The sequence below is a fragment of the Haliaeetus albicilla genome, chromosome 19 (assembly GCF_947461875.1).
Source record: "Haliaeetus albicilla chromosome 19, bHalAlb1.1, whole genome shotgun sequence".
NCBI lineage: Eukaryota > Metazoa > Chordata > Aves > Accipitriformes > Accipitridae > Haliaeetus > Haliaeetus albicilla.
In genome coordinates this window covers 25,081,632-25,108,332 of record NC_091501.1, presented here as the reverse complement: position 1 = coordinate 25,108,332, position 26,701 = coordinate 25,081,632, and the positions used below count along the sequence as shown (strand labels likewise).

Genomic DNA, 26,701 nt, shown 5'->3' with positions numbered 1-26,701 from the left:
CCGTGGCCCATGCGCAGGGATGGAAAACAAGCAGTGTTTTCCGCTTCCCTTCCCCCCCCACATTTCGAGAGTGTAAGAACTTTTCTGTTTTGTGAAAAGGTTATGCTCGCGCTTCAGGGAGAGCGGTTCCAGAAAGCAGGACGTAACGGAACTGAAACGAAATAGACTGGACGCATCAAAATCAAGGCATTTAATAAACCCAAACGTCTTTTTTTCTTCCCTGAAAGCTACGTTAAAAACACCTAAATAAATGTTAGTTCAAAACTGAGAGAAAGCTCCTTGTTCTGGGGGCACATAGGAATGTTTCAAAGCAATGAAGCCAGCTAGACGGGATTATCTGGGGGATGGGGCTCAACAGGCCCGGGAAGACTTTTTCCTTGTTCTTCTCTGTTAAAAGCATCATAGATGGAATCTTTGGTGGCAGCTTTGGCCGGAGCTGAGATATCTGCGATCCCAATGTGATTTTTTTTGGCTATCCTGGAACTGGTGGTGATGGTGAATGCGTTGCTTCTGTAGCGTTTCATGGCGGACATGCAACAAATTTCTTTCATCCCTCTTCTGAAGTTGGCATTATACACGGAGTAGAGGGTTGGCTTGGAGGCTGAAGAGCTGAAAGAAACCCAGGTGACGGCCAGGAAGAGCAAGGTGCTCTGTCTGTAGTCTGTTTCCTGCGGGTGCCACAGCTGTACCACGTAGAAAGGGAGCCAGGACAGGAGGAAGACCGAGTTGAGCGTTAAGAGCATCTTGATGGTTTTCACTTTTGTTCTTGGGACAATATTCATTGTCCTCCTGACAGTCCTGCCGTCGGTGCCTATTCTCCAAATGTACCTGACGACCTTCTGGTAGAAGAGGATGATGAGGGCGGAAGGGATCAGAAACACCACCAAGAGGTGGGTGGCACCGTAGAGGGCTCCTTCCCAAGAAGCGGGGAGGAAGAAGTTGCAGTGGTGGTCGCTGTTGGAGCCGTAGAAAGAGAAAGCCGGTGATGCCAATACAGCGTCAAACAGCCAGGAGGCCAGGATCATCTTCTTGGCTTTCTCCCTGGACACTTTGAAGCTCAGGGGGTAGAGGATAGTGTAGAATCGATCCACGCATATCGAGAGGAGCACGTATATCTGGACGCCAGGGGTGAGGTACTGCACGTACCTTACCAGCTTGCACATCGCGTTCCCCAGCACCCACCTGCCATAGGTAAACTGAAGCAGCACGAAGGGCACGCTTGCGACACTGATGAGAAGGTCTGCGCAAGCCAGGGAGACGACAAAATAGTCGGTGGTGGATTGCGTCCTCCTGCTCCTGTGGATCGCTAAGCAGACGAGGGAGTTTCCAAGGACGGAGACCAGCCACAACGCTCCCAAAACCATGCTGGCTGCCGCAGTTTCCCCCAGCCTCAGCTGATACTGCAAGACAGTGTGGTTCCTGCTTGAGGGGGGTCCTATGGGTGACTCGGTCACCCCGTGGCCAGCAGGAGGGGTGGAGGTTTCGGGGTAGCTCTTGTTCTGCAGCAGGAGCAATAAGGTCGGGAGAACAAAAGGAGCGCTGCTGTTATCCATGCTGTGGACAAGCATGGCCAGGTCTTTTGCTCAGGCTGCATAAAGAGAGAAGAGAAAAGGTGCTGTTTAACAAGTGTGTGTGAAAAACCTACCTTAGCCCAGGAAAGGTAATTCTAAGTAGTATACGTGCTACTGAAAGTAGCAGATTTCAGAGAAGCGGTCCGAAATACACGGTGAGACTGTCTGGTACAGCAGAGGCCGCTAAGGTTCCTGGGGATTTTTGTTACTGGCCTGAGTATTTCAGGACAGGCGCTTCTGTCCTCTGAAAGAGAAATGCCCCTTTCACAGCTAGAGACTGGGGTGCAGTTTCACCAATGCTGGTGACCTGCAAAGCGAGTGAGCGGAATACGCCCCACCGAGCCCCAAACCGAGCTGTACTTCCCAGTGTCCGCGGGGGTGGCAAAACCCCAGACCATCAGTGTCCCTGCTCCCTTGACTGGACATAAATGCGTCAAGGAGCGAGACAAGGGAGGTGTTCCTTATACTGAGAGGTGGAATGGGAAGTCATATTTTCCACGATAAGGACACCTACATTGCTAAGGATACTAGCAGCCCAACCCTGCTCCCATCCGATCGTTAGTAACTTTGGTGTTAATATCCCTCCTATCCCTGAACCTTTGTGTTTCTGGAGGTAATTTTGGTAGGTAAGCGAGGTCTGGCTTTGAAGGCGAAGGGAAGATGAGCACAGCGGAAGGACAGGCAGCGAGCTGGGTGGGCGCTCCTCACCGTGAATCCTCCTCAGCCCTCCCGCAGCGAGGGAACTTTCGTCCAGAGCGGGACATTGTGTACCTTAAAGTGTCTGCCCTGAACATCAACGCTCTCCCCGCCCATCTTTTTGCCTCTTAAGTTAGCCGCCCCATGGAGGGCAGCATTTCCCTCTGTCACCCTGAGAGCAAGGTGGCACAACCTCCTCCCAAAACCCGCAGGAGACTTTTTTATCAACGGCAGAGTTTTGATTCGGAAGGGAGACTCGGGGGGAGGAGGGGAATGTCCTTGTCCAGCTGAGATGTGGGGGGATTTCCAGCCGCAGAGCCTCGGGTTGTGTCGGTAGAACGGTCGCTACTAGATGCGACTGCCGTGTCAGCCGTCGAGGCTCTCTGCGCGCTGGAGAAGACCCGGGGAGAGGGTCGATGTCCTTACCTTGGTCAGGGACCTCCCAAGCAGCAAGTGTGACTCTTGACAGCTCACCCTGTCGAGGCCGGCTGCCGAGCGAAGCCCGTCCTCCACCGAGCTGCAGGTTCTGCAGGTCTGTGGGTGACCCGAGGGGCAACTGAAGGGTTGCCCTGAGCAACTGACACCAACACAGAACACGGAACCTCTGCCCTCTTGCCCAGCTCTGGGAAGGGACCCAGTCGCCTTGCCTGGGCCTTGGGATGTGCCAAATTTCTAAGCTCAGCAATCCTCCGTCGACACGACCTGCGGGTTGGCAGGGGTGTGGGGGTTGCCAGCCGAGTCCAAACCCTGCTGTTCTTTTTAAACATGAATGGCTCAGCTTCCAGTCCCCCCTTTCTCCTTTTCCTTCCCAGCAGGTCCCCTGCTTTGCTTGCCAGACCCTTGCTTGCGCTCCTTCCTCCTTCTTTCCATCCCCCGTACAGACGTTGCCTTGCCTGGGCACTGGTGACACAGAGCCTTCACGGCTCTGAGGCCGGGTAGTGAACGTCAGCAGATCGGTGAGCACGAGGCAAGAAGGGAGCTTGGAACTGGCTTTAAAGGAGACGATGGCTCTGTTTGTTAGCTGCCAAACAGCTCCCTAGGACAGGTGGAGAGCAGTTGGGCTTGGGGGCCCTCAGTGTTTACCTCCCTAAAGCAGCACAGAGCAGTCATCCAGCATGGACTCTCATTGCTGCTGGCTACAATGCCTCCCCTAATGCTAACGGGGTCAGCAATCCGTCTCCTTTTTAGACGGTGCTTTTCACCCACCTGGCCGCTCGCGTGACCTCTGTATTTCTGAGCTAGCACTGAAATACAGCTGCTGGGACCTGCCAGCGTTGTTCCCTCATCCTCATGATAGGAGTAGACCTACATCCCCTGTGGAGCAAGCCAAATTCACCTCCAGAGTAAAGTCTTCAGGCTGGTGGGCCCAAGGTGTACATGCCCACGAGGCAGAGGTGCCTACCCCCTTGTTCAGCTGGGACATAGGGCTTGCCACCAGGACGCAAGCCCCGGCCGGTCCCGTTGGGTTGTTTTCTCACTGCGCTGGCAGAGACACAGCAGCAGGAGCCGGCTGCACCTGCAGGCACCGCTCCCTGCCAGCTTGTCTCCTCTGGGACGCCTGTTGGGACCTCTTCAAGCACGCACCCGTGGAGGATGCTGTCAGGCGAGCGTGTGAGCGCAGAGCTGGTTTTCCTGCTCCTGCCTGGCAAAAAGCACTGCTTGCTGCAGGTGCCACAGGCGTACCTGAGGAGAAGGGGCTCGGGCCAGGAGACGCACTAAATTTCAGAGGTGGAGGAGTCCCTGGGTGCCTGGTACAGCCGTGGCCCCTTTTCCTTTGGATGAGCAGGTCTTCTCCCAGGCGGTGCCCACCCCTGGCTTCTGGGTGGGTGCAGCAGGCTGGGTGTAGAAGCAGCTCGAGAGGAGGCGGGGAGGGCCAGACCAAGGGGAGGACTTTTCTCGGGCGGTTTGGACCACGAGACCTCTGGAGAGGCACGAGGAGGAAGACGCAGAAGCATTCAGTGCTGGCCTGACGCTGACCCTACTGGGGCAGTGGGAATTTTACCACTGATGTCAGTGGGCTCAGGGTTAGGGCAGCAATGCCCACGTACGGACACCTTACCCTTGGGGTCTGAACAAGGAGGAAAAGCCCAGTGCAAGGATATTCACGGGGACCTAATGAAAGGAAGTAGAGATGGCTCTGCGCGGATTTATGCATTTATGCATTACACCGTGGCCCATGCGCAGGGATGGAAAACAAGCAGTGTTTTCCGCTTCCCTTCCCCCCCCACATTTCGAGAGTGTAAGAACTTTTCTGTTTTGTGAAAAGGTTATGCTCGCGCTTCAGGGAGAGCGGTTCCAGAAAGCAGGACGTAACGGAACTGAAACGAAATAGACTGGACGCATCAAAATCAAGGCATTTAATAAACCCAAACGTCTTTTTTTCTTCCCTGAAAGCTACGTTAAAAACACCTAAATAAATGTTAGTTCAAAACTGAGAGAAAGCTCCTTGTTCTGGGGGCACATAGGAATGTTTCAAAGCAATGAAGCCAGCTAGACGGGATTATCTGGGGGATGGGGCTCAACAGGCCCGGGAAGACTTTTTCCTTGTTCTTCTCTGTTAAAAGCATCATAGATGGAATCTTTGGTGGCAGCTTTGGCCGGAGCTGAGATATCTGCGATCCCAACGTGATTTTTTTTGGCTATCCTGGAACTGGTGGTGATGGTGTATGCGTTGCTTCTGTAGCATTTCATGGCAGACATGCAAAAAGTTTCTTTCATCCCTCTTCTGAAGTTGGCATTATACACGGAGTAGAGGGTTGGCTTGGAGGCTGAAGAGCTGAAAGAAACCCAGGTGACGGCCAGGAAGAGCAAGGTGCTCTGTCTGTAGTCTGTTTCCTGCGGGTGCCACAGCTGTACCACGTAGAAAGGGAGCCAGGACAGGAGGAAGACCGAGTTGAGCGTTAAGAGCATCTTGATGGTTTTCACTTTTGTTCTTGGGACAATATTCATTGTCCTCCTGACAGTCCTGCCGTCGGTGCCTATTCTCCAAATGTACCTGATGACCTTCTGGTAGAAGAGGATGATGAGGGCGGAAGGGATCAGAAACACCACCAAGAGGTGGGTGGCACCGTAGAGGGCTCCTTCCCAAGAAGCGGGGAGGAAGAAGTTGCAGTGGTGGTCGCTGTTGGAGCCGTAGAAAGAGAAAGCCGGTGATGCCAATACAGCGTCAAACAGCCAGGAGGCCAGGATCATCTTCTTGGCTTTCTCCCTGGACACTTTGAAGCTCAGGGGGTAGAGGATAGTGTAGAATCGATCCACGCATATCGAGAGGAGCACGTATATCTGGACGCCAGGGGTGAGGTACTGCACGTACCTTACCAGCTTGCACATCGCGTTCCCCAGCACCCACCTGCCGTAGGTAAACTGAAGCAGCACGAAGGGCACGCTTGCGACACTGATGAGAAGGTCTGCGCAAGCCAGGGAGACGACAAAATAGTCGGTGGTGGATTGCGTCCTCCTGCTCCTGTGGATCGCTAAGCAGACGAGGGAGTTTCCAAGGACGGAGACCAGCCACAACGCTCCCAAAACCATGCTGGCTGCCGCAGTTTCCCCCAGCCTCAGCTGATACTGCAAGACAGTGTGGTTCCTGCTTGAGGGGGGTCCTATGGGTGACTCGGTCACCCCGTGGCCAGCAGGAGGGGTGGAGGTTTCGGGGTAGCTCTTGTTCTGCAGCAGGAGCAATAAGGTCGGGAGAACAAAAGGAGCGCTGCTGTTATCCATGCTGTGGACAAGCATGGCCCGGTCTTTTGCTCAGGCTGCATAAAGAGAGAAGAGAAAAGGTGCTGTTTAACAAGTGTGTGTGAAAAACCTACCTTAGCCCAGGAAAGGTAATTCTAAGTAGTATACGTGCTACTGAAAGTAGCAGATTTCAGAGAAGCGGTCCGAAATACACGGTGAGACTGTCTGGTACAGCAGAGGCCGCTAAGGTTCCTGGGGATTTTTGTTACTGGCCTGAGTATTTCAGGACAGGCGCTTCTGTCCTCTGAAAGAGAAATGCCCCTTTCACAGCTAGAGACTGGGGTGCAGTTTCACCAATGCTGGTGACCTGCAAAGCGAGTGAGCGGAATACGCCCCACCGAGCCCCAAACCGAGCTGTACTTCCCAGTGTCCGTGGGGGTGGCAAAACCCCAGACCATCAGTGTCCCTGCTCCCTTGACTGGACATAAATGCGTCAAGGAGCGAGACAAGGGAGGTGTTCCTTATACTGAGAGGTGGAATGGGAAGTCATATTTTCCACGATAAGGACATCTACATTGCTAAGGATACTAGCAGCCCAACCCTGCTCCCATCCGATCGTTAGTAACTTTGGTGTTAATATCCCTCCTATCCCTGAACCTTTGTGTTTCTGGAGGTAATTTTGGTAGGTAAGCGAGGTCTGGCTTTGAAGGCGAAGGGAAGATGAGCACAGCGGAAGGACAGGCAGCGAGCTGGGTGGGCGCTCCTCACCGTGAATCCTCCTCAGCCCTCCCGCAGCGAGGGAACTTTCGTCCAGAGCGGGACATTGTGTACCTTAAAGTGTCTGCCCTGAACATCAACGCTCTCCCCGCCCATCTTTTTGCCTCTTAAGTTAGCCGCCCCATGGAGGGCAGCATTTCCCTCTGTCACCCTGAGAGCAAGGTGGCACAACCTCCTCCCAAAACCCGCAGGAGACTTTTTTATCAACGGCAGAGTTTTGATTCGGAAGGGAGACTCAGGGGGAGGAGGGGAATGTCCTTGTCCAGCTGAGATGTGGGGGGATTTCCAGCCGCAGAGCCTCGGGTTGTGTCGGTAGAACGGTCGCTACTAGATGCGACTGCCGTGTCAGCCGTCGAGGCTCTCTGCGCGCTGGAGAAGACCCGGGGAGAGGGTCGATGTCCTTACCTTGGTCAGGGACCTCCCAAGCAGCAAGTGTGACTCTTGACAGCTCACCCTGTCGAGGCCGGCTGCCGAGCGAAGCCCGTCCTCCACCGAGCTGCAGGTTCTGCAGGTCTGTGGGTGACCCGAGGGGCAACTGAAGGGTTGCCCTGAGCAACTGACACCAACACAGAACACGGAACCTCTGCCCACGGAACCTCTGCCCTCTTGCCCAGCTCTGGGAAGGGACCCAGTCGCCTTGCCTGGGCCTTGGGACGTGCCAAATTTCTAAGCTCAGCAATCCTCCGTCGACACGACCTGCGGGTTGGCAGGGGTGTGGGGGTTGCCAGCCGAGTCCAAACCCTGCTGTTCTTTTTAAACATGAATGGCTCAGCTTCCAGTCCCCCCTTTCTCCTTTTCCTTCCCAGCAGGTCCCCTGCTTTGCTTGCCAGACCCTTGCTTGCGCTCCTTCCTCCTTCTTTCCATCCCCCGTACAGACGTTGCCTTGCCTGGGCACTGGTGACACAGAGCCTTCACGGCTCTGAGGCCGGGTAGTGAACGTCAGCAGATCGGTGAGCACGAGGCAAGAAGGGAGCTTGGAACTGGCTTTAAAGGAGACGATGGCTCTGTTTGTTAGCTGCCAAACAGCTCCCTAGGACAGGTGGAGAGCAGTTGGGCTTGGGGGCCCTCAGTGTTTACCTCCCTAAAGCAGCACAGAGCAGTCATCCAGCATGGACTCTCATTGCTGCTGGCTACAATGCCTCCCCTAATGCTAACGGGGTCAGCAATCCGTCTCCTTTTTAGACGGTGCTTTTCACCCACCTGGCCGCTCGCGTGACCTCTGTATTTCTGAGCTAGCACTGAAATACAGCTGCTGGGACCTGCCAGCGTTGTTCCCTCATCCTCATGATAGGAGTAGACCTACATCCCCTGTGGAGCAAGCCAAATTCACCTCCAGAGTAAAGTCTTCAGGCTGGTGGGCCCAAGGTGTACATGCCCACGAGGCAGAGGTGCCTACCCCCTTGTTCAGCTGGGACATAGGGCTTGCCACCAGGACGCAAGCCCCGGCCGGTCCCGTTGGGTTGTTTTCTCACTGCGCTGGCAGAGACACAGCAGCAGGAGCCGGCTGCACCTGCAGGCACCGCTCCCTGCCAGCTTGTCTCCTCTGGGACGCCTGTTGGGACCTCTTCAAGCACGCACCCGTGGAGGATGCTGTCAGGCGAGCGTGTGAGCGCAGAGCTGGTTTTCCTGCTCCTGCCTGGCAAAAAGCACTGCTTGCTGCAGGTGCCACAGGCGTACCTGAGGAGAAGGGGCTCGGGCCAGGAGACGCACTAAATTTCAGAGGTGGAGGAGTCCCTGGGTGCCTGGTACAGCCGTGGCCCCTTTTCCTTTGGATGAGCAGGTCTTCTCCCAGGCGGTGCCCACCCCTGGCTTCTGGGTGGGTGCAGCAGGCTGGGTGTAGAAGCAGCTCGAGAGGAGGCGGGGAGGGCCAGACCAAGGGGAGGACTTTTCTCGGGCGGTTTGGACCACGAGACCTCTGGAGAGGCACGAGGAGGAAGACGCAGAAGCATTCAGTGCTGGCCTGACGCTGACCCTACTGGGGCAGTGGGAATTTTACCACTGATGTCAGTGGGCTCAGGGTTAGGGCAGCAATGCCCACGTACGGACACCTTACCCTTGGGGTCTGAACAAGGAGGAAAAGCCCAGTGCAAGGATATTCACGGGGACCTAATGAAAGGAAGTAGAGATGGCTCTGCGCGGATTTATGCATTTATGCATTACACCGTGGCCCATGCGCAGGGATGGAAAACAAGCAGTGTTTTCCGCTTCCCTTCCCCCCCCACATTTCGAGAGTGTAAGAACTTTTCTGTTTTGTGAAAAGGTTATGCTCGCGCTTCAGGGAGAGCGGTTCCAGAAAGCAGGACGTAACGGAACTGAAACGAAATAGACTGGACGCATCAAAATCAAGGCATTTAATAAAATAAACCATCTTTTTTTCTTCCCTAAAACTTGTGTTAAAAATATGTAAATATACCTTGGTTCAAAACTGAGAGAAAGCTCCTTGTTCTGGGGGCACATAGGAATGTTTCAAAGCAATGAAGCCAACTAGACAAACGTATTTGGGGGATTGGACTGAATAGGCCAGGCAAGCTTTTTTTCCTTTGCTTCTCTGTTAAAAGCATCATAGATGGAATCTTTGGTGGCAGCTTTGGCCGGAGCTGAGATATCTGCGATCCCAACGTGATTTTTTTTGGCTATCCTGGAACTGGTGGTGATGGTGTATGCGTTGCTTCTGTAGCATTTCATGGCAGACATGCAAAAAGTTTCTTTCATCCCTCTTCTGAAGTTGGCATTATACACGGAGTAGAGGGTTGGCTTGGAGGCTGAAGAGCTGAAAGAAACCCAGGTGACGGCCAGGAAGAGCAAGGTGCTCTGTCTGTAGTCTGTTTCCTGCGGGTGCCACAGCTGTACCACGTAGAAAGGGAGCCAGGACAGGAGGAAGACCGAGTTGAGCGTTAAGAACATCTTGATGGTTTTCACTTTTGTTCTTGGGACAATATTCATTGTCCTCCTGACAGTCCTGCCGTCGGTGCCTATTCTCCAAATGTACCTGACGACCTTCTGGTAGAAGAGGATGATGAGGGTGGAAGGGATCAGAAACACCACCAAGAGGTGGGTGGCACCGTAGAGGGCTCCTTCCCAAGAAGCGGGGAGGAAGAAGTTGCAGTGGTGGTCGCTGTTGGAGCCGTAGAAAAAGAAAGCCGGTGATGCCAATACAGCGTCAAACAGCCAGGAGGCCAGGATCATCTTCTTGGCTTTCTCCCTGGACACTTTGAAGCTCAGGGGGTAGAGGATAGTGTAGAATCGATCCACACATATCGAGAGGAGCACGTATATCTGGACGCCAGGGGTGAGGTACTGCACGTACCTTACCAGCTTGCACATCGCGTTCCCCAGCACCCACCTGCCGTAGGTAAACTGAAGCAGCACGAAGGGCACGCTTGCGACACTGATGAGAAGGTCTGCGCAAGCCAGGGAGACGACAAAATAGTTGGTGGTGGATTGCGTCCTCCTGCTCCTGTGGATCACTAAGCAGACGAGGGAGTTTCCAAGGACGGAGACCAGCCACAACGCTCCCAAAACCATGCTGGCTGCCGCAGTTTCCCCCAGCCTCAGCTGATACTGCAAGACAGTGTGGTTCCTGCTTGAGGGGGGTCCTATGGGTGACTCGGTCACCCCGTGGCCAGCAGGAGGGGTGGAGGTTTTGGGGTAGCTCTTGTTCTGCAGCAGGAGCAATAAGGTCGGGAGAACAAAAGGAGCGCTGCTGTTATCCATGCTGTGGACAAGCATGGCCAGGTCTTTTGCTCAGGCTGCATAAAGAGAGAAGAGAAAAGGTGCTGTTTAACAAGTGTGTGTGAAAAACCTACCTTAGCCCAGGAAAGGTAATTCTAAGTAGTATACGTGCTACTGAAAGTAGCAGATTTCAGAGAAGCGGTCCGAAATACACGGTGAGACTGTCTGGTACAGCAGAGGCCGCTAAGGTTCCTGGGGATTTTTGTTACTGGCCTGAGTATTTCAGGACAGGCGCTTCTGTCCTCTGAAAGAGAAATGCCCCTTTCACAGCTAGAGACTGGGGTGCAGTTTCACCAATGCTGGTGACCTGCAAAGCGAGTGAGCGGAATACGCCCCACCGAGCCCCAAACCGAGCTGTACTTCCCAGTGTCCGTGGGGGTGGCAAAACCCCAGACCATCAGTGTCCCTGCTCCCTTGACTGGACATAAATGCGTCAAGGAGCGAGACAAGGGAGGTGTTCCTTATACTGAGAGGTGGAATGGGAAGTCATATTTTCCACTTTTTAGATGGTGGTTTTTTTACCTGCCTGGACGCTTGAGTGACCTCTGTATTTCTATGCAAGCACTGAAATACAGCTTTTGGGATCAAATTGTGGCTGGTCCTTTGTGGCAGTTATGGTACACACCATGGTATGTGATAGCTATGAGCTCATTTTTTAAGGAAGAGTGCAAAGGCTCTTAGTCATTAGAACTAGAAAGTCTCTTTCTGTGGGTATATTGTGTGAATGCTGAACTCCAGATTCTTGATACTGTGTAAGATAAATCAGGATTCAATTAATGACCGGAAAATCAAAAATTAATTCCAGAAGCCAAATGGACTCATTCAAAAAACCACGACAATCCTCCTCAGCTTTCCAAGTGATCCAAATTCCTAGCTTTGCTTACTGAGGGTTTTTTTCAGTGTTTTGCTGATGTTTTTTGCTCTGCCTACTGTAGGCCTGCATCTATCAGCTATTACTTTCTCCTTGTCTGCCTACTCAGAGTGAAGCCTGAAAGCGCAAAGCCACTGGATGAATTTGGGATCTTGCTCCTTGCGCTGTTTTGCATGTCATCTTCAATAACGCAATGCAAAAAAATAGTCAGATGTGGAAGAGGAAAAGATGTATTAATTCCTTGATGTGGTTTTTTTCCTCTAGCATTTTAGACTCTGTATTCATTAGCTGCTCTTAATATAACAGTGCGTGTTTCACAGGAATAGGCTTGATGTACAATCAGCTGCACAGCACAGGCATAGATTAGGGGCACCCGAAAATGCAGAGTGTGCTTGAGAGCAGCGTGGCACAGCTGCATGGATGCAGCCGCTCTGCATAGCCTCCGCCGGGCTGCCGCAGGACCCCGCTGCGCCTCTCCTCCCCACCTCGTGCCGTGCCCGGCTGCTGACTCTGCATCATCGGAAAGTGGGTCAACGCCTGAGTCACCAACGCTGCTCCCAAAGCAGATGGCCTTATTTAGCAGCTTCCCCATGCAGGTGGTGTCTGAGAGCTAAAACGTGACTCAGGTTAATTTGGACTCGTAGCTGAAGCGGTCTGAGTCTAGTAACAACTGGGTTTGTTTCGGTGGGGTGTGTTAAACAAGGACTTTTGCATGGCACTCTCCTGTCAAAATAACACTTGGGGGCATCAGTAATGAGACCCAGCAGTGGGTGTCATGGTGGTTGAATTGCCCACCGCCTGCAAGGGGCACCATCTGCAGGGGATACGTTGCCCCTCGTCCCGTCTTCTGCTGGAGGGCTGTGGGTGCTGCCCAGCCTGGCCTTTGCTTTCCCCTCATCCTTCGTTGCCTTCCCTCATAGTTTCCTTAGTAGCTTTGCCTGGCAGATGATTCCTGGTTTCTCACACAGCGCCTGCTTGCCTTTCCTCACCCTCCATCGGGTGGATCTGCTCCCCTGCCGTCATCATCTGTCTGCAGGGTATTTGGGCTGCTGTCTCTGGCAGAGTGGCAGGATGCATTGACAGTACAACCCGCTAAATTACATGTTAGAATTATCTGTAATAGAATAATACATGTGGGGCATATTAACCAGTTAGAAAAGAACATTATGGGCTAATTTTCTTCCTTAATTTCCCTTCTTGCCATGCAGAAGTATGTGCTATTTAAAAATAGCCAGCTGTGCAAATGAAGCTTTGTAGAAGAATAACCAGATGAAATTTCTTGACCAATATTGAAGAGCAGTGGAAGTCAGGTACAAGAATGAAATGCCCTTCCTAAACTGTTAAAATATGCAGACTCGCTAACACTATTCTCATGATATTTCTCCTGGTGAGCCAAATCTGCTGTCCGTGTCTGTTCAGACCTGAGACATTTAATTATGCAGGTGGCTGAATCCCAAAATAGTTACAGGCTTGTAGCACTCAAACGGTACTTTTTTTCTGTTGCATTTTGCCTAAAAGTCAGCCCAACGGCTGTTTACGGGAGAACTTGGGTTACCTGCAAACATGCCTTTGAGAAGACAGGCATTCCCAGGAGGGAGCAGCGCGTAACACGCTCAGAGGCGTGTGTGGAGAGCTAACCGGTGGGTGCCTGCAGAGGAGGGAGAATGGCAAGAGATGGAGCCAGCTGTCTTCTGTCGGAGCTTTGCTAACAGAGGGAGCAATACCTGAACGGGAGAAGCCTTCCCATGTGCCACCCTTCACCGGAGACCATACGCTTGTGGTGACAGCCAGAGTATTTGATTACGGGTCGCTGGTGGTGGTGGTTTCCTCACTGTAAGGAAAACAGAAGAAGCACCGAACACAGGTGCAAGTAATACTACATTTTGTGATGCTTTCTTCCTTGGAAAAATCCAAAGTCATTCAGCACACTGCCCACAAGGTCCAGGTGAAAATTTAAGTGCAACAATAGGGACTTAACTACCCTGAGCATAAGATTTTTCCGGTTGAACAGCAATTACTTGTTTTAATTTTTTTTTAAAAGTAAATGCTATCTGATTAATCAATGTGCTCTGAGATGCCTGCATTCCTAGTCATAGATGATTTTTGCTTCTAATGGACCAGAAGCTGATTTTCTTTTATATTGAAGGATCCCTATCCAACCCTATTTTTCCTAGGTGGCACTGAGATCAGAATCATGCCTTGATTTAGCTCTAAGAACCTTTGTGTCTATGGCCCAGCGTATCTTTTTCTTCTGTGGGCAAGTCTGTTTTTTATAGTGGAGACTTCAACTTCTGCATTATGAGTAATTCTCCTAATGGCAGTAGGAGCAAGAAAAGCTCAGCATATGCACCACTAGAGAAAAAAATAACTAGAGATTCTGTATCTTGCTACATTATGTATCTCCAATTCCCATGTCCCCGTTTGCTGCATTGTTTACTGAAATATGGTTTAAGTGTTAGTGAACTGTTCAACTTGCAAATATCAGATCCAGTGGTGAGCTCTTTAGTCTCCCTCTGCCTTGCAGGTCAATAATCAGATATTAGAAACACAAAAAGTAAAAATTATGTATAGCAAATATATGAGGCCTAATTACATTTTTATTTAACAAAAATGCTTTTGTTTGATTTTCCCTTTAAACATATTTAACATTGAGCTGAGTGAAAGGCTACTTTCTAGTAACTATGGGTCTGCATGGATGCAGCAGTGCCAAAAATCTCACTTTTTCTTTTGAATATTTTAGAGCAGGAATGCTTTTAAACCTGGTATAAGGACTTCCTGTATTTCTCTTTAAAACCCTAAATTTTTGCATTTTCTTGGGGAAAAAAGGGCATGTGAAATGACTCATAATCATCAAACAGGGATTTCCTGGTGCCACAGTTCCTGTTTTATGGACCTTAATTTGCAGTTTGAAGGCCCAAACACTCCATTTTCAGGGTTATTCCTTTGGGTTGATAGCAAAGGAAACATATTCTTGCTAAGTCTCCAGAACAGATCTGTTACTTGGAGATGAAGTATTTGAGCCACAAGAACTTCATAAAATCACTGCCACGTCTACTTCGCTGTTGCATAAAGACCATATGGCATAGCTACTATGTGTTTGCCTGTTTACTGTCCTGTCTAGAAATGTAGTGTCCATTGCAATTTGGAAGAGTAAAACCTAACAAGATTCGCAAAGGAATGCAATAAATGGCTTTTTAAATGTTTAATCAAAAGAATAAACATTTTTTTCCCAACCACTGTTTTTTAGGATTAAAAAGGTAGCTAAAGAAACAGATCATTGTGCATTACTTAATCTGACACTATCAGAGGGGCTTTTTTTATTCAACATACTTTACCTCTCTGCATCATAACTGCAAAACAGTAGGCAAGCTTTGTCCCAGCAAATTATTTCAAAAGCATTAAGCTGGCCATTTACTCCATAAATATCCCTCTCTGAAGAATATCTTGGGAATAGCTGCCAGACTGGAAGAGGAATGCTTCATCCTACTGAGTTTAATCAACATTAGAAGTGGGAGTAAATTGAATCGGGGGGGGGGGGGGGCTTTTGTCTGCGTGTAAGATGCTAGAAGGAGACATTCATCCCTGCCTAAATTCAAATTAACTGCCCTGTGTGTGCATTGTCTCAATGTAATAATCCTTTTATAGAAGAGCACAGAATGTGTTAACCTCTCTCCATTTCTTGCTATGCAGAGATGTCTGTGTGCATATTGAGGCCATTTAGTACTTCTGCTTCCAGTGGAGGAATGCGGATACACATGCTTTTGTAAGTGCACAGATTCTCTGCCAGTTCTTTTCTCTGGTCTAGTGCTCATAAAAATGCTCAGCTATTCGCTCTGTTCCTCTTACGAAGGCTTTTCTATTCTCTGGGCAGCTCTTCTGAGCAAAGCTTGAAAATCTCTTGATGTGAAGTGTGTTCTTCCTCACTCTCTGCATTCCAGTGCATGGTGATAGAAAACATCTGCCCCTTTTTTATCAGGAGAATAAAATGTTTTGAATGTAATAAAACTTTCAAGATCCATACCTGTATCTGATACGCTGCTGCCTGCTCCCTGGCTCTACCCAGCTGGTGGAGATTCCTCTTCTGCATCTAAAGATGGTATGACATATGACAGTGTAGATAGGCTGTTTTGTGGATGTGAAGCTTTCAGTACTGATGTGGTCTCAGCTCAACTTATGGTAAAAGCTTCTGAACTGAACTGATGATGTAAGTTGATATATTTTATTGCATCTTATATCAGTATCTGAGAGCCTAGCCCGTATTGCAGGGTGGTCATGGGAGCAGGAAATATGGTTAGAATCAAATAAAGGAAGGAAATGTTCTTAATTTCCAGCACGTCTAAAGAATATATGTTATACTCAGCTACTGCATGAGCATGAATCTAAACAAGATTTTTCTGCTGTATGCTTGAGGAAACTAAGGGCAACTAGGCAGTCTCTTTGCCATCAACCTTCATTGATTCTTCCTGTTCTTTCCTGACTATTTTAACAAGGTATTAAAGCTGAGAACAAAGATATAATACTGCAACACTTGCTGGGATTGGGGCCAATTTATATTCCTTGTGCTGGTTGCCTGAGGAAGAATCCTTTTTCAGCTTTATCCTTTTAACTGAGCTTAGTAAGTGGTGAGCCATGCAGTAACTAACTAGACCAAGAACTGGGTCCATGTATTGCTTCTGGGTCTATCAGCTCATGTCTGGAGTAACTACTCTGAGTGCAGACCTGTAGCACTGGGTCTGAGGCCTGGCCCGGGGCAAATCCATGTGGCATAGTTTTGGTGAACATTCAGGGTTCAAAACCATATATAAGTCACAAATTACTGCATATTGGCCGAGTGTCCTTAGGAGATGGTGCCATCTCTTGAAGCTCATTGTTATGTTAAACATTCTGGGAGCAATGGATTTTTCCTGCATGTGAAGTCAATGAATTTTTCTCATGTATTTACTGCGGGTTAAGACTGACGTGCAGGCAGTCACCATAGGTCTATTAACCTGAAGTGAGTTGCTAAGACCCAGTAATTTATTCATGCACCTAAGCCCTAAAAGTGTGTTTATCCTCTGTTGTTGGTGGGAAGGAGCCCTTAAAGTAACTGCAGATTCCACTTATACCCAACATCATGCTCTTGTTCAGGGACAGAAAGTGGTAAAATATGACCCAGATTTGTGCTCACCACTACCCAGATAGACACCCTCACCTCATCAGCTTCTGCAGAGTGAGGGAACAGATGTAATTCTCTTCAGCCAGGGCTATGCTGAAGCACACGTGGAGTTTGCAACCCTCAGATCAGTAGAAAGGATAACCTTTCTGGAGAGAGGCAGGGTCATTTGCAGTGAGAAGTTCATCCCCAGTAGCTGTAGGGTAGCGTCATCTGTAAGGCCCAGGGAGGACACAACCTTCCTTCCACAGACCTGGGCTGTGCCTAATGAATTGCTGGGTTTGCCATGACCTTCGGACTGCCTATTTCTTCCATCTCTCTCCTCTGCTCTTGCCTACAGCCTGGTCTGGCTAATCATAGGAGACTCACACAGCACGGTGCTCTGGCTACTACCTCATGAGCATAACTAGTGCAACACACTATTTACAAATGGGTACACAGTGATTATGAGTGGTTATGAGTCTCTTGTACTAGATGTAACTCTTCTTCCCCAAAAGAAAGACCCACCAAGTTTTAAGTGTCTCAGAGCTTTATTCTATCCTCCCATTGCTGTGACTAGTAGGCAAAACCCCAGATTAGCACTGTTCTAAAAATGATGGCAGAACCCAGATCTGTGCCTAGTGTGACTGTGGGGGCATGAAAAAGTGGGAGCAAGGAGAAGAGGGACTGACCTCATTTCTAACTCTGCTGTCAAAATAGGTTCCACCTACTGGAGTTGTCCAAGAAGAGTGTGGAGAAGTTTGAAATATACCTTGGCAGGCTGCTTGCCTTCCTTAATGGGAATTGAGTCTGTCCTTGGACATGGCAAGGCTGGACCCTTTCCTGATTCAGAGGTAAAAAAATAGATGCTCTCTCCCACAAACTTACATTATTTTTTGGCAACACCAGGCCCTGCCCACAACACAGCACGCTCCTCTGCTTGATGTGAGGAACGCAGTGCTTACCAGGGCTGGTTTGCAATGGTGGGTGTTGACAGATAAGCTGTGGTGAATCTCACGCTTGGCTGATTTCTCTGCCCATCTCTTGGAAATTCTCACCCTCTCCCCACCGAGTGTGGTCTCCCCCACAGGGAGAACATGCCAGCAGCTTCAGTGAGGACTCCAGCAGCTTAGCTCACCCTCTCACTAGCAGTGAGCACAAGTTCTCCTCCTAGGAGAACCTTAGGGGTTTTTTTTTTATTGCTTCCATATGAAAAGGTCATATAGAAATGAATTCTTGATATTAAATCTTGTGAAAGCTGCTTTCTCAGCACATGAGAAGTTAATATGGTAACAAGATTTTTTACACTGGTACAAACATTTGCGCTGGGATGTGAGAATGCCTGTAATATGGCTCTTGACCCTTCTCAGTAACGTGGATCTAGCGCTCACATGACACTGGTCACCTGTGCCAGATACAGTGACAGAGAGTGGGGTACCACTGGTGGCTAATAATCATGCTAAGGATAGAGTTGCCAGAGATCTTAAGATGCTTCCAGGAGGACTTATCTGATAGGAATAGGAGGAGAAGACCTGAATGAGCAGTAGGAGAATGTTCCCATGGGCGTCCATCAGAGGATATGGCCATTATTGAGAGCATTTCATAGGCTTCCTATACTAACTTTGCTGGAGAAGCCGGGAGGGCTGAAGGCCATGCAAAGCCCACAGTTAGGTTGGAATGCCTGATGCAGAGATGATTGTTGGAAGGGATGTCTCAGCTGAGCTAGGCTCAGGGGGGACAAAATCAGGCTAGGAGAAGCCACTGCAGCAAGGTGCTGGCCTGCTGATAACCCCCGAACTGGAGATGTCTTCTTGGGCAGGGTGCCAGTTGCAAGAACTGTGTTGGCTGCCTGTCAGAGGGAGAGTCTAGGGAGTGATGGAAGCTGCTGGAATGGAGAAATCCCCAAAACAAAAGTGCTGCATCGTGTTTTGGTGCTGGGAGAACTGTGTTTATGGTGGGGAGGGGGAGAAGACTCTAGTTGAGGATTTAGGGGGTTATTCTACATTGTCTGATTGAAATTGCTCTCCAAACTGTTAAACACCTGAGGGAGGATGCCTGGTGGGGCTGCAAAGGAAAATGCAGATGGAGATCATACGGTGTGACCCAGATGGGGGAATTGCACTGCACAGCTTTGCCAACAGAGGCTTCACAGGAGAACTGCGGGGGAGTAAGAGTCTGCAGGCTCTCACTTCAGGCTGAGGAGCAGAACTCCCCAAACGTGTCTAAGGTATAGAAATTCCTCCCCTTACTGACACATCTGAGACCAGGACGTTTAAAATAAACTCGTAAATCAAGCTTCCAAAAATCCATATTTAGACACCCCCCAAAAGATTAGCTTTTAGGGATGCTTCTGGGTTGGCACCCAATTTTTCTGCAAACAAGCCACTTGTTTAAGTGATTAGCAGCAGCTTTAACAACAAATCTTCAAGAATGACATTTGAAAATCTTTGCCAGAAAGAATTGGCTATGAATCCTGCCTCATACACACAAATGGCCTTTTGAAAGCAGAAGGCAGTTTTACTTCTCCATTACTCTGTGGAGCCAACATACTGTTTGACATGCTGGAAGCCAGCTGGATAAATGAAAAATATTGCTATGCGTTCCTAGAGAGTATGTGCCTGAATTAGCAAAACCAGAATAGCCTTCTTGCCTCTGCTGGCTACAGATAAGCAAAGATTACTATGTCTGTGGTGTTTCCCTAAGTAGCTGTATCCAGGCACCCACACAGAAGAAGGGAGACAACGCTTTCAGAAAGGACGATTTCAAATTAATGACTGAAAAATACAAACCCAACTGTTTCAGTGCAATAACACGAGGAAGGAAGAAGCTGTTTGAATGGATCTAGAGATAGATAAAAACAGATGGGCTGATTGGTCTGCTCCATCTCAGCAAAAGTAATTTTCTGCTTTCATCAACCTGATCACGTCAGGGGATTGTTTTAAGACAAATAAGTGGCATAATTTAAAAATGATGAATATAGATATACAGAACGTGGATTTGTGCAGAAAATATAGATAATTATTCTGCAGTAATTCTACACACCTCTGTGCTTTCAGCAGAATCAGCTTAAAATTCAAGCTCCGCAGAGCATTTGCTCCTGAGGAATGAGTCCTCCTTGCTAAAACCCAAGAATTTAAAATGCACATAAGTAAATACACGTAAGATAAATTACTGGAAAAGATCATCTTGCTTGTCTCTGCAAAGAGAACTATCCCTTTAGCCACAGCACCGTTCAGCACAGCACCTATCCATCCACGTACCTGCTCCAAAGCATAATCCCAGGGGCGCCGGTCTGGTCCTTTCTCCGTTTGTTATCCCAAGCGAAGGCACCTCTGGGAAGGTGCCAATCATGCTGGAAACCACGGAGTATATTCACATCTGTATCTGGCTCTGCCCGGATATTTGTAAATCTGGTTGAGGGGGAGGGATGGGGTATTCTCCCCCTCTTCTTTGACGGAGGAAAAAAAAAAGAAAATGACGTTTCGCAGGGCTGGCTGCTGCCACCAGTTTCTTTCTGTGTCATGTGGGATGCGGATCATGTGGCAGTCCCTTCCCAGGACCCAGCCTCTCCCTCCTCTCCCCCCCAACCCGGCTCGGGATGCCCGTGTGTGTGTGTCCCCAACCCCCGGGTCGGGGCCGGGCGCCTCGGGGTCCCTCAGCACCACGGACAGCGCCGCGCCGCCCGCCGCGCCCCGGAGCCCCGACGGGGCGGACACGGGGCCGACACCCCGACACCCCCCCTTTAACCCCGGGCTTTTCGGCGGGGGTCCCCCCCGTTCCCGGGGGAAGGCAGGGGAGGGGAGGGCAGCCCCGGGGGCAGTGCCCCCCCCCCCGGCCTGCTGCGGGGCTCGGCTGCCGGCGCTGACGTCCCGGTTGCTATGGCGAGGTGCGGCTGCTCAAGAGGATGCTTTTTCTTCCACGATGGTCGCCATGGGACCCTGGCAATTGAAAGAGACGGAGCGAATGAATAAGGAGAGGGAGGCGGAGAGAATATTTAATTAGCTTCCTCTGGGAATGTGTGTTTTGGTGTTGTTTTTTTTTTTTTTTTTTAAATTCCCCTGTAGATACTAAAACTCGTTAAGAAAAAAAAAAAGAAATCAAGACTGTCTGGTCCCCCCATTTTGCATTGGGCACCTTTTTTTTTTTAATTAATGGGGGATGGCACCAACACCATTCCCTTCTGTTCTCTGCCACATACGCTTTATTAAGCAAGGCAGAGTAATAACAACCCTCCCCAAATCTCAACGAGCGGTCGCTCACAAACGTTTGTCCCGCAGAAGTACAATGGCTCCATAAATTATATTCCACTCTAAGTTTAAGGAAGGAACGTATTGTTTTAGTCCTGACAAACTTTCTGCCTGTGAACTAACCAAGAAAATTGTTTGGCATGTGTATTTCTGCTATTTCAGGATTTCTCATTAGGTGCATGGTTCAGCTGAACCAACAAAGGCTGACTCAAAGGCTGGGTATTTTCCTTTGTTTTCCCTCATTTTTCAGGGGAGAACCCCAAGCATATTTTTGTAATTTTTTACCCAATATCTTTAGGGCAGTGGAGGAAAAGTACAGTTCCTTATCGAAAGCTACTTTCAAGGAAGAACGTTGAAATAAACAGGCTTTTTTTTCTGAGGAATTACTGCAGTATAGTTTCATTTCCTAGAATTTATATTCTTGAGCTACATTACATGCAGTGGAGCAGGTATCCTGGGAATTAAGTCAGAAATATGGAATAGCTTCTCTATAAAGCATGGTTTGAATAGACAGTCCCAGTTAGAAATGGGTAAGGTGTGGACAGATATGATAAAGTGAATGACACGGAGAGTGTGAATAGGGACTGTCTGTTCAGCTTCCAACAGAAGAACTTGGAAGGGAGCATCAGATGAAGGAACCTGGTTCCGAACACCCAGAAAGGAGGGTTTCCTCAAAGTGTGAGTGTAGCTTTATGGGGTTTCTTGCCAAAGAATGTCTGGGTGCAGAATTTCATGTGAATTTGGGGGGAGATTGAACAAATGTTTGGAAAAGTGCTAAATAGATCTAAACTGTCCTAAACCAATAAGCCACTTCACTTTCAGAAAATCATCTGAGCTCAGGGCAGCTGGAGGTTGGGAGAACTCTCAAAGTAAGTATTGAGCTGGGGTTCACTGAAAGGTATCTTTATAACCAAGCCAATAATTGTATAAAGTTTGGGGTGGGAGTGTGACTTTCCAAATACATCTACTGTATATCCTTGCCCAGTCAGAGAATGGCAATGGTAACGGCAGCTTGACCATACACCAACTTCATTTCCAGATATTTCACACTCTGTATTTCAAACTGTGGATTTTTCCCAACAAGTTTCTTTTTTTACTGTTTTCCCCCCTGTGATTGTTAGTGTTAGAGAAAGATAATTTTGTTTTTTCACCTTCTTTCAAACCTGCTTTCACTGACAGTGAAGGTGGGTGAAGGAAGGGTACCTGACACCTGTGTTGATGGAGTATTGCACAGGGACATGGAAACCACTGGACTGACTCACACAATCATTTCTCTAGTTGAGGGATGCAGTCTTTGGCAGTGGTAAATGCACAATGTTTTGGAAGAAGGCATAAAAACCTGACAGTTGTTTGGGGGATTCACTTTCTCTTTTTCGCCACATAGACATCAGGATCAAGGCTTGAAATATGTAGCGATATTAGTTTCTCATGAGCTTAGTTCACATTATCTATTCCAGTAGCTGCTAAATTAATCAACCTTTATAAAATCCAGGCACATCATTTGGGAATTGATAAACTGGAAGGGGGGTGAAGATGTACACCTCATTTGGCATATCCAGAGAGCCTGAAACATCAGGTTGTTCATATTATTTGGAAACTTGTTTCTCTGACAAGATCTAAGCATTTTCTTAAGTTTGTCCTGAACAACCCAGGTTATCCCAAATTTGAAGTCAATTGTTGCCAGAGCCACAGTTGCTGTTGATTATTTTAGAACTGCTTTTGCAGGGCAAAATAATTTTTGCTCAATGTTGATCTGTTTTGAATTGTGCATTTATTTGAGCAAAACTGGAAGTAAATCTCAGATTCATTTTTTGACACCTGTCACATTCCTGGTATTAAAGAAGCTTTTATTCCTGTCAATGAATCCAGTGACAAACCTGGACAGAGATGTCAGGTCCCCTAGCTGACACCTGACTGGGGACAAAAGGGCATTCTGTGCACTCAGTGCTAGAAAGTTTGCTTTGTGGAGCGGGGGGGACAGGACAGAAAAATAAATCATACAAAGAGATATGAGGTAATAGGTGCAAATCAAAATATATGGCACGTTGTGCCCTCTGCGTATTGGGACTATTAGGCCTGAGGTACTCCACGTGGTGTGTACGGAGTCTGTGTTTGTAGGGTCAGGCTTTGGGAAAGCAGTTATGATTTCTGCATGGGGCCAAACTCTGCTCCATCCTGAGCCTTTCCATTTCATTCAGTGGGACCAAGCTCTGGAGCTTGGTACACAAGGGTCAGTAGCCCTGGGGGGCTGAAGGCACACTGGAGTTGCACAAGAAAAAGTCAGTCTTAAATTCCTGCCTCGGTTGATGCCTGAGACGTGCAGTTTGGCATACAGCATTTAACCTCTCTGGGCCAAATTCTGCTCAGGAGCACTGGATTAAATTCAAAGTGACTCTGCTGAAGCCATGTGGCAATGCCCAACCTGTTACCAGTTAAACATGTCTCCACTGGTTGTCCTAGGGCTGGACTTGGCTCAGAGCTTTGAGAACTCAGACCAGTGTATGAATGACTCCATGTTCTCTAAGAATACTTCATTTCAGCCTGGTTTTGTTTGAGGGATGGACTGGTGATTTGGTATACCTCAGGCATGATCCCTCAGGACTTTTAGGTCTGGTGTGAATTGTGCCCCTAAAGCATAGTCCCTCAAGGATTGGGGTATTTTTTTTGTTTGTTGTTTTCACCTGTTTAAATCCCAACTGTGGTTCAGAGAGTAGTGAGAAATGTCCCACAGCTGAGCTAAAGCCATAGCTTTGCTCAGACCTTACAGGGGTCACAGAGCCATGAAGAGAAAGTGAAATTTTGGGATAACAAACTCTGGGGACATCTTATATCTGCTTGGTGTGGGAAATAATAAGTTGCTTGGAGGAAATATGACTCACTCTTATATGTGTTCAGAAAAGTAGGGAAATGTCTAGGTTTCTGTTTAATCAAAGCTTAATATGAACTAGTTTTCTTTGTCTCCTCCCCAAACATTGCATGCAAAGCAGCATTCACCGGCCCTTGAAGTTAATGTACTGCATTATGCATTATAATAGATGACATTTCATGTGACCTACATGCACATAGTGTGGCTGGGATGAGTCAGATTTCAGTGTCTGTGGCTGCCACATCTCCTACATTCTTAAATTAATGCATATATTTGAATCGGGGGGAGGACTGATGCTGAAGCTTTCATTCAGAAGCAGCGGTAAGATCTATACCTGCTTTAAAGAGGAACTCATTTCCCTGGAGACGCTGATCCTGTGCCTCTTGCTCAGAGACAGTTTCCAATCACGCAGTGATGTCAAAGTCAGGTCAGCAGGATCAGGACAGAAAGGATTTCTGGCAATGCCAGTCAGGGAATCCTAAACAGCGGGGAGCGCTGTAAAAGATGCTATGGCAAGCACAGGAAGCATGGATGATCCAGTGCAAAGGAAAATGGAGTCACAATTCATTCTTTTAATCTGATAGACACTCCTCATTGGACATGACTGAACGGGAGATCTTTTTTGGATTGGTCAAGTACCTACCTTCCACTTAGCAGAGCAAAAGAAGAGCTTTTACTTTCCTGCTGCAGAGCATTATTTTTTTCTGTGGGTTAGTGGGAGAGAGGTGACAGAAGTGATCTGTTCTAGATACAGGGAGTCAGAGAACCACAGCTTAGTTTGGGGGGGGGGGGCTTGTGTAGACCAGAACTGATGATGTGAGCTTGCCTTAAACCAAACCAAATCAAAGCAACCCCCACCAAGCCCCAAATCTATGAATTGCTTTGATCTGCCTACCTTCAGGTAGGAAGACTGGATTACTGCAGGCTTCCACTGCTCTCCTTAGAAGAGCTATCCCCATTATAAGTTTAACATGCTTATCAATAGGCAGGATTGGTTTCCCACAGTGTTAACCTGGCTTTTTAGCAGCATCATTCTGCTGGGCTGCAGAAATGTGAACTGGCTATATATCAACACTGTAAAACATAATACCCCTCCTGAGAGCAGGTCTAATTTTACAGGGATATAGAGGGTGAGGAGGAGGTGGTCTTTAGCTGCTGTGTTTGTTACATGCCCTGGCTGCACACCCCCTCAGTCAGATCGGGGTTGTATCCAACCCTGAGTGTGTGCTACAGATTGGCACAGCAGCACAGGGGTCTGCCCAGTTCAGCGCCGTGGGCAGGTGCCCAAGGAGGACAGGTATTTAAAGAAATAATCTTACTACAGAGCTGTCTCTTACAACACACAGACCTACTGTAGCCACAAAAGTATCCTGCTACATCCTGCTAAACAGTAGCCCTTAGTCCTCAGCATCTTTCACCCAGCTAAGACTTTTACATAAAATTTTACCCAGTGAGTCAAAAATGAAGTAGGCATTCAGGAGACCAAGCCTTACAGGCAGGTGATAAAGGTAATTAGTCCCTTCAGTGCTGAAGTGTCTCCTGAAAATGGGATGGTAGCTTTGCTTCCAACATAGGCTTGCTATGCTGGAGAGAGCAATGCTTAAATATATTTCCAAAATCTGGGCCAAATTCTGATGAGCTCTATCTGATGTGTGGGGAAACACAAGCAAAAGGAATTGAAATGCTAGATGTTGGTAGAGCTCTGAATTGAGCCCTTATCAACCTGGTCATCATAGAAAGCATACCCCTCACTTGGCCTAGGCAAATAAAGAAATAGGACACTTTACTTTTTTGAATTATCACTAACATGGACTTCTTGAGTTTTCCCAGGAAGGAAATCTAAACTGGAAAGATTCCTCATATAAACGCTCCCATAAGCATTTTTACATGTTCACATTTAATGCATTTGTTATTTTCAGATATTTTTTGTAAAATCCTTGCCTTGTTATAGTCAGTGATTTGTCTCTGCTTTGGTGAAGGAGGGCTGGGGAGTTCCCTGCACAGCTTGAGCCCACATGAGGTCCCAATGACCTTCTCATCTTAGGTACTTCCTTTCTCATGCTGCCTCTTTAAACATGTAGACACTTGCCTGTGCTAAGATGGAGTTTGTTTCAGCAAATCTAGCATAGGGCTTAGGGGTTCTGTATGCTCTAATTATCCTTGTTCACACCTCTCTGGTCAAGCCTGGCTGACGGTGATGGCTGGAAAATCAGGTCCATCTGTTCCCTCCAAAAGATGGAATCAAATTACTTTAGTGAGGAAAATACACCTAAGAAGTGCTATAAGCATGCTTGCTTTTAGCCTAATGGCAGTCTCATTAAAATCAATAAAAAGACTCCCACTGACTTCAGTAGGGAAATAATTTCCTACTCTGGAATTGGCTGCTTGGGTTATGCAAAGGAAGCAAGGTCAGGCTTTATCTTAAAGTTACTTATATAAATAACTCATTTCAGGGTTCATAACTGATGACTCAATTCTTACAGAGCCCAAAAGGTCAAAGGGTTGCTTACAACAACTGATAAAACACCCTTGACTGATGTACTCACAGCATCCATGGTAAATGCTGCTGATAGGCATATCATGCTTATCCATCAGTCTTTTATGAACTATGTATAAATGCCATATTGTTATAAATCTCAACAAGCAAAACAAGTCACTTCTGTGTCAGAAAGCTGTGCACAAAGTTCAGAAACTCAAGTCACTTTTGACGTCCGCAGAACACTTGGTTGGTGGATTGAATGTTGCTTCAGTTGTGAACATATTTCTGGGGGAATATGAGATAGGAAGCCTTGTGGTTGGAGCATAACATGTCATTAGAAAGCCAACTTCTTTTCTGGCTTAGCTTTACGATTGTGAAAAAAACAACCACCAGGGAACTGATTCAAACAAACATATAACAAACGATGGACAAACCCTGAGAATGGACGCCAGGTTTTGCCACATATTCCTGTTGTTTCCCCTCACTTCTGAATTTGCTCTTAAAAATGAGTGTGAGGCTATTATGTGTGTCTATTATAAAAATAGCCATCATCTGTCACTGACTGGGGACACCAGGTTTTCTTACTTGAACAGATATGGTAATTTCTTTCCCCCCACTGTGCAATAAACTCTGAGGTTATTTGTGAAGCACTC

At 48.1% G+C, this 26,701-nt stretch overlaps 3 protein-coding genes across 4 annotated transcripts; all 3 read right to left on the bottom strand.

Annotated features, from left to right (window-relative positions):
* Positions 1 to 323: 323 nt before the first annotated feature.
* On the bottom strand, positions 324 to 1,891 carry LOC138690021 (probable G-protein coupled receptor 19). The gene has a single exon (XM_069807035.1). It carries the CDS (start codon positions 1,566 to 1,568, stop codon positions 324 to 326), a length of 1,245 nt encoding a protein of 414 aa, XP_069663136.1. The 5' UTR covers positions 1,569 to 1,891.
* Positions 1,892 to 4,757: 2,866 nt separating this feature from the next.
* Positions 4,758 to 6,002, bottom strand: LOC138690020 (probable G-protein coupled receptor 19). Its single transcript, XM_069807034.1, has one exon. It carries the CDS (start codon positions 6,000 to 6,002, stop codon positions 4,758 to 4,760), a length of 1,245 nt encoding a protein of 414 aa, XP_069663135.1.
* A 3,056-nt stretch (positions 6,003 to 9,058) lies between these two features.
* Positions 9,059 to 20,489, bottom strand: LOC138689985 (probable G-protein coupled receptor 19). Of its 2 annotated transcripts, XM_069806856.1 has the most exons (3): positions 19,717 to 20,489; positions 13,050 to 13,156; positions 9,059 to 10,471 (listed from the first exon to the last, which is right to left on the bottom strand). In XM_069806856.1, the coding sequence occupies exon 3, from the start codon at positions 10,449 to 10,451 to the stop codon at positions 9,207 to 9,209; it is 1,245 nt and encodes a 414-aa protein (XP_069662957.1). In that variant the 5' UTR covers positions 10,452 to 10,471; positions 13,050 to 13,156; positions 19,717 to 20,489; the 3' UTR covers positions 9,059 to 9,206. The 2 variants fall into 2 exon arrangements, with proteins under 2 accessions (XP_069662957.1, XP_069662955.1); XM_069806854.1 differs by lacking the exon at positions 13,050 to 13,156.
* Between the last annotated feature and the right edge of the window lie 6,212 nt (positions 20,490 to 26,701).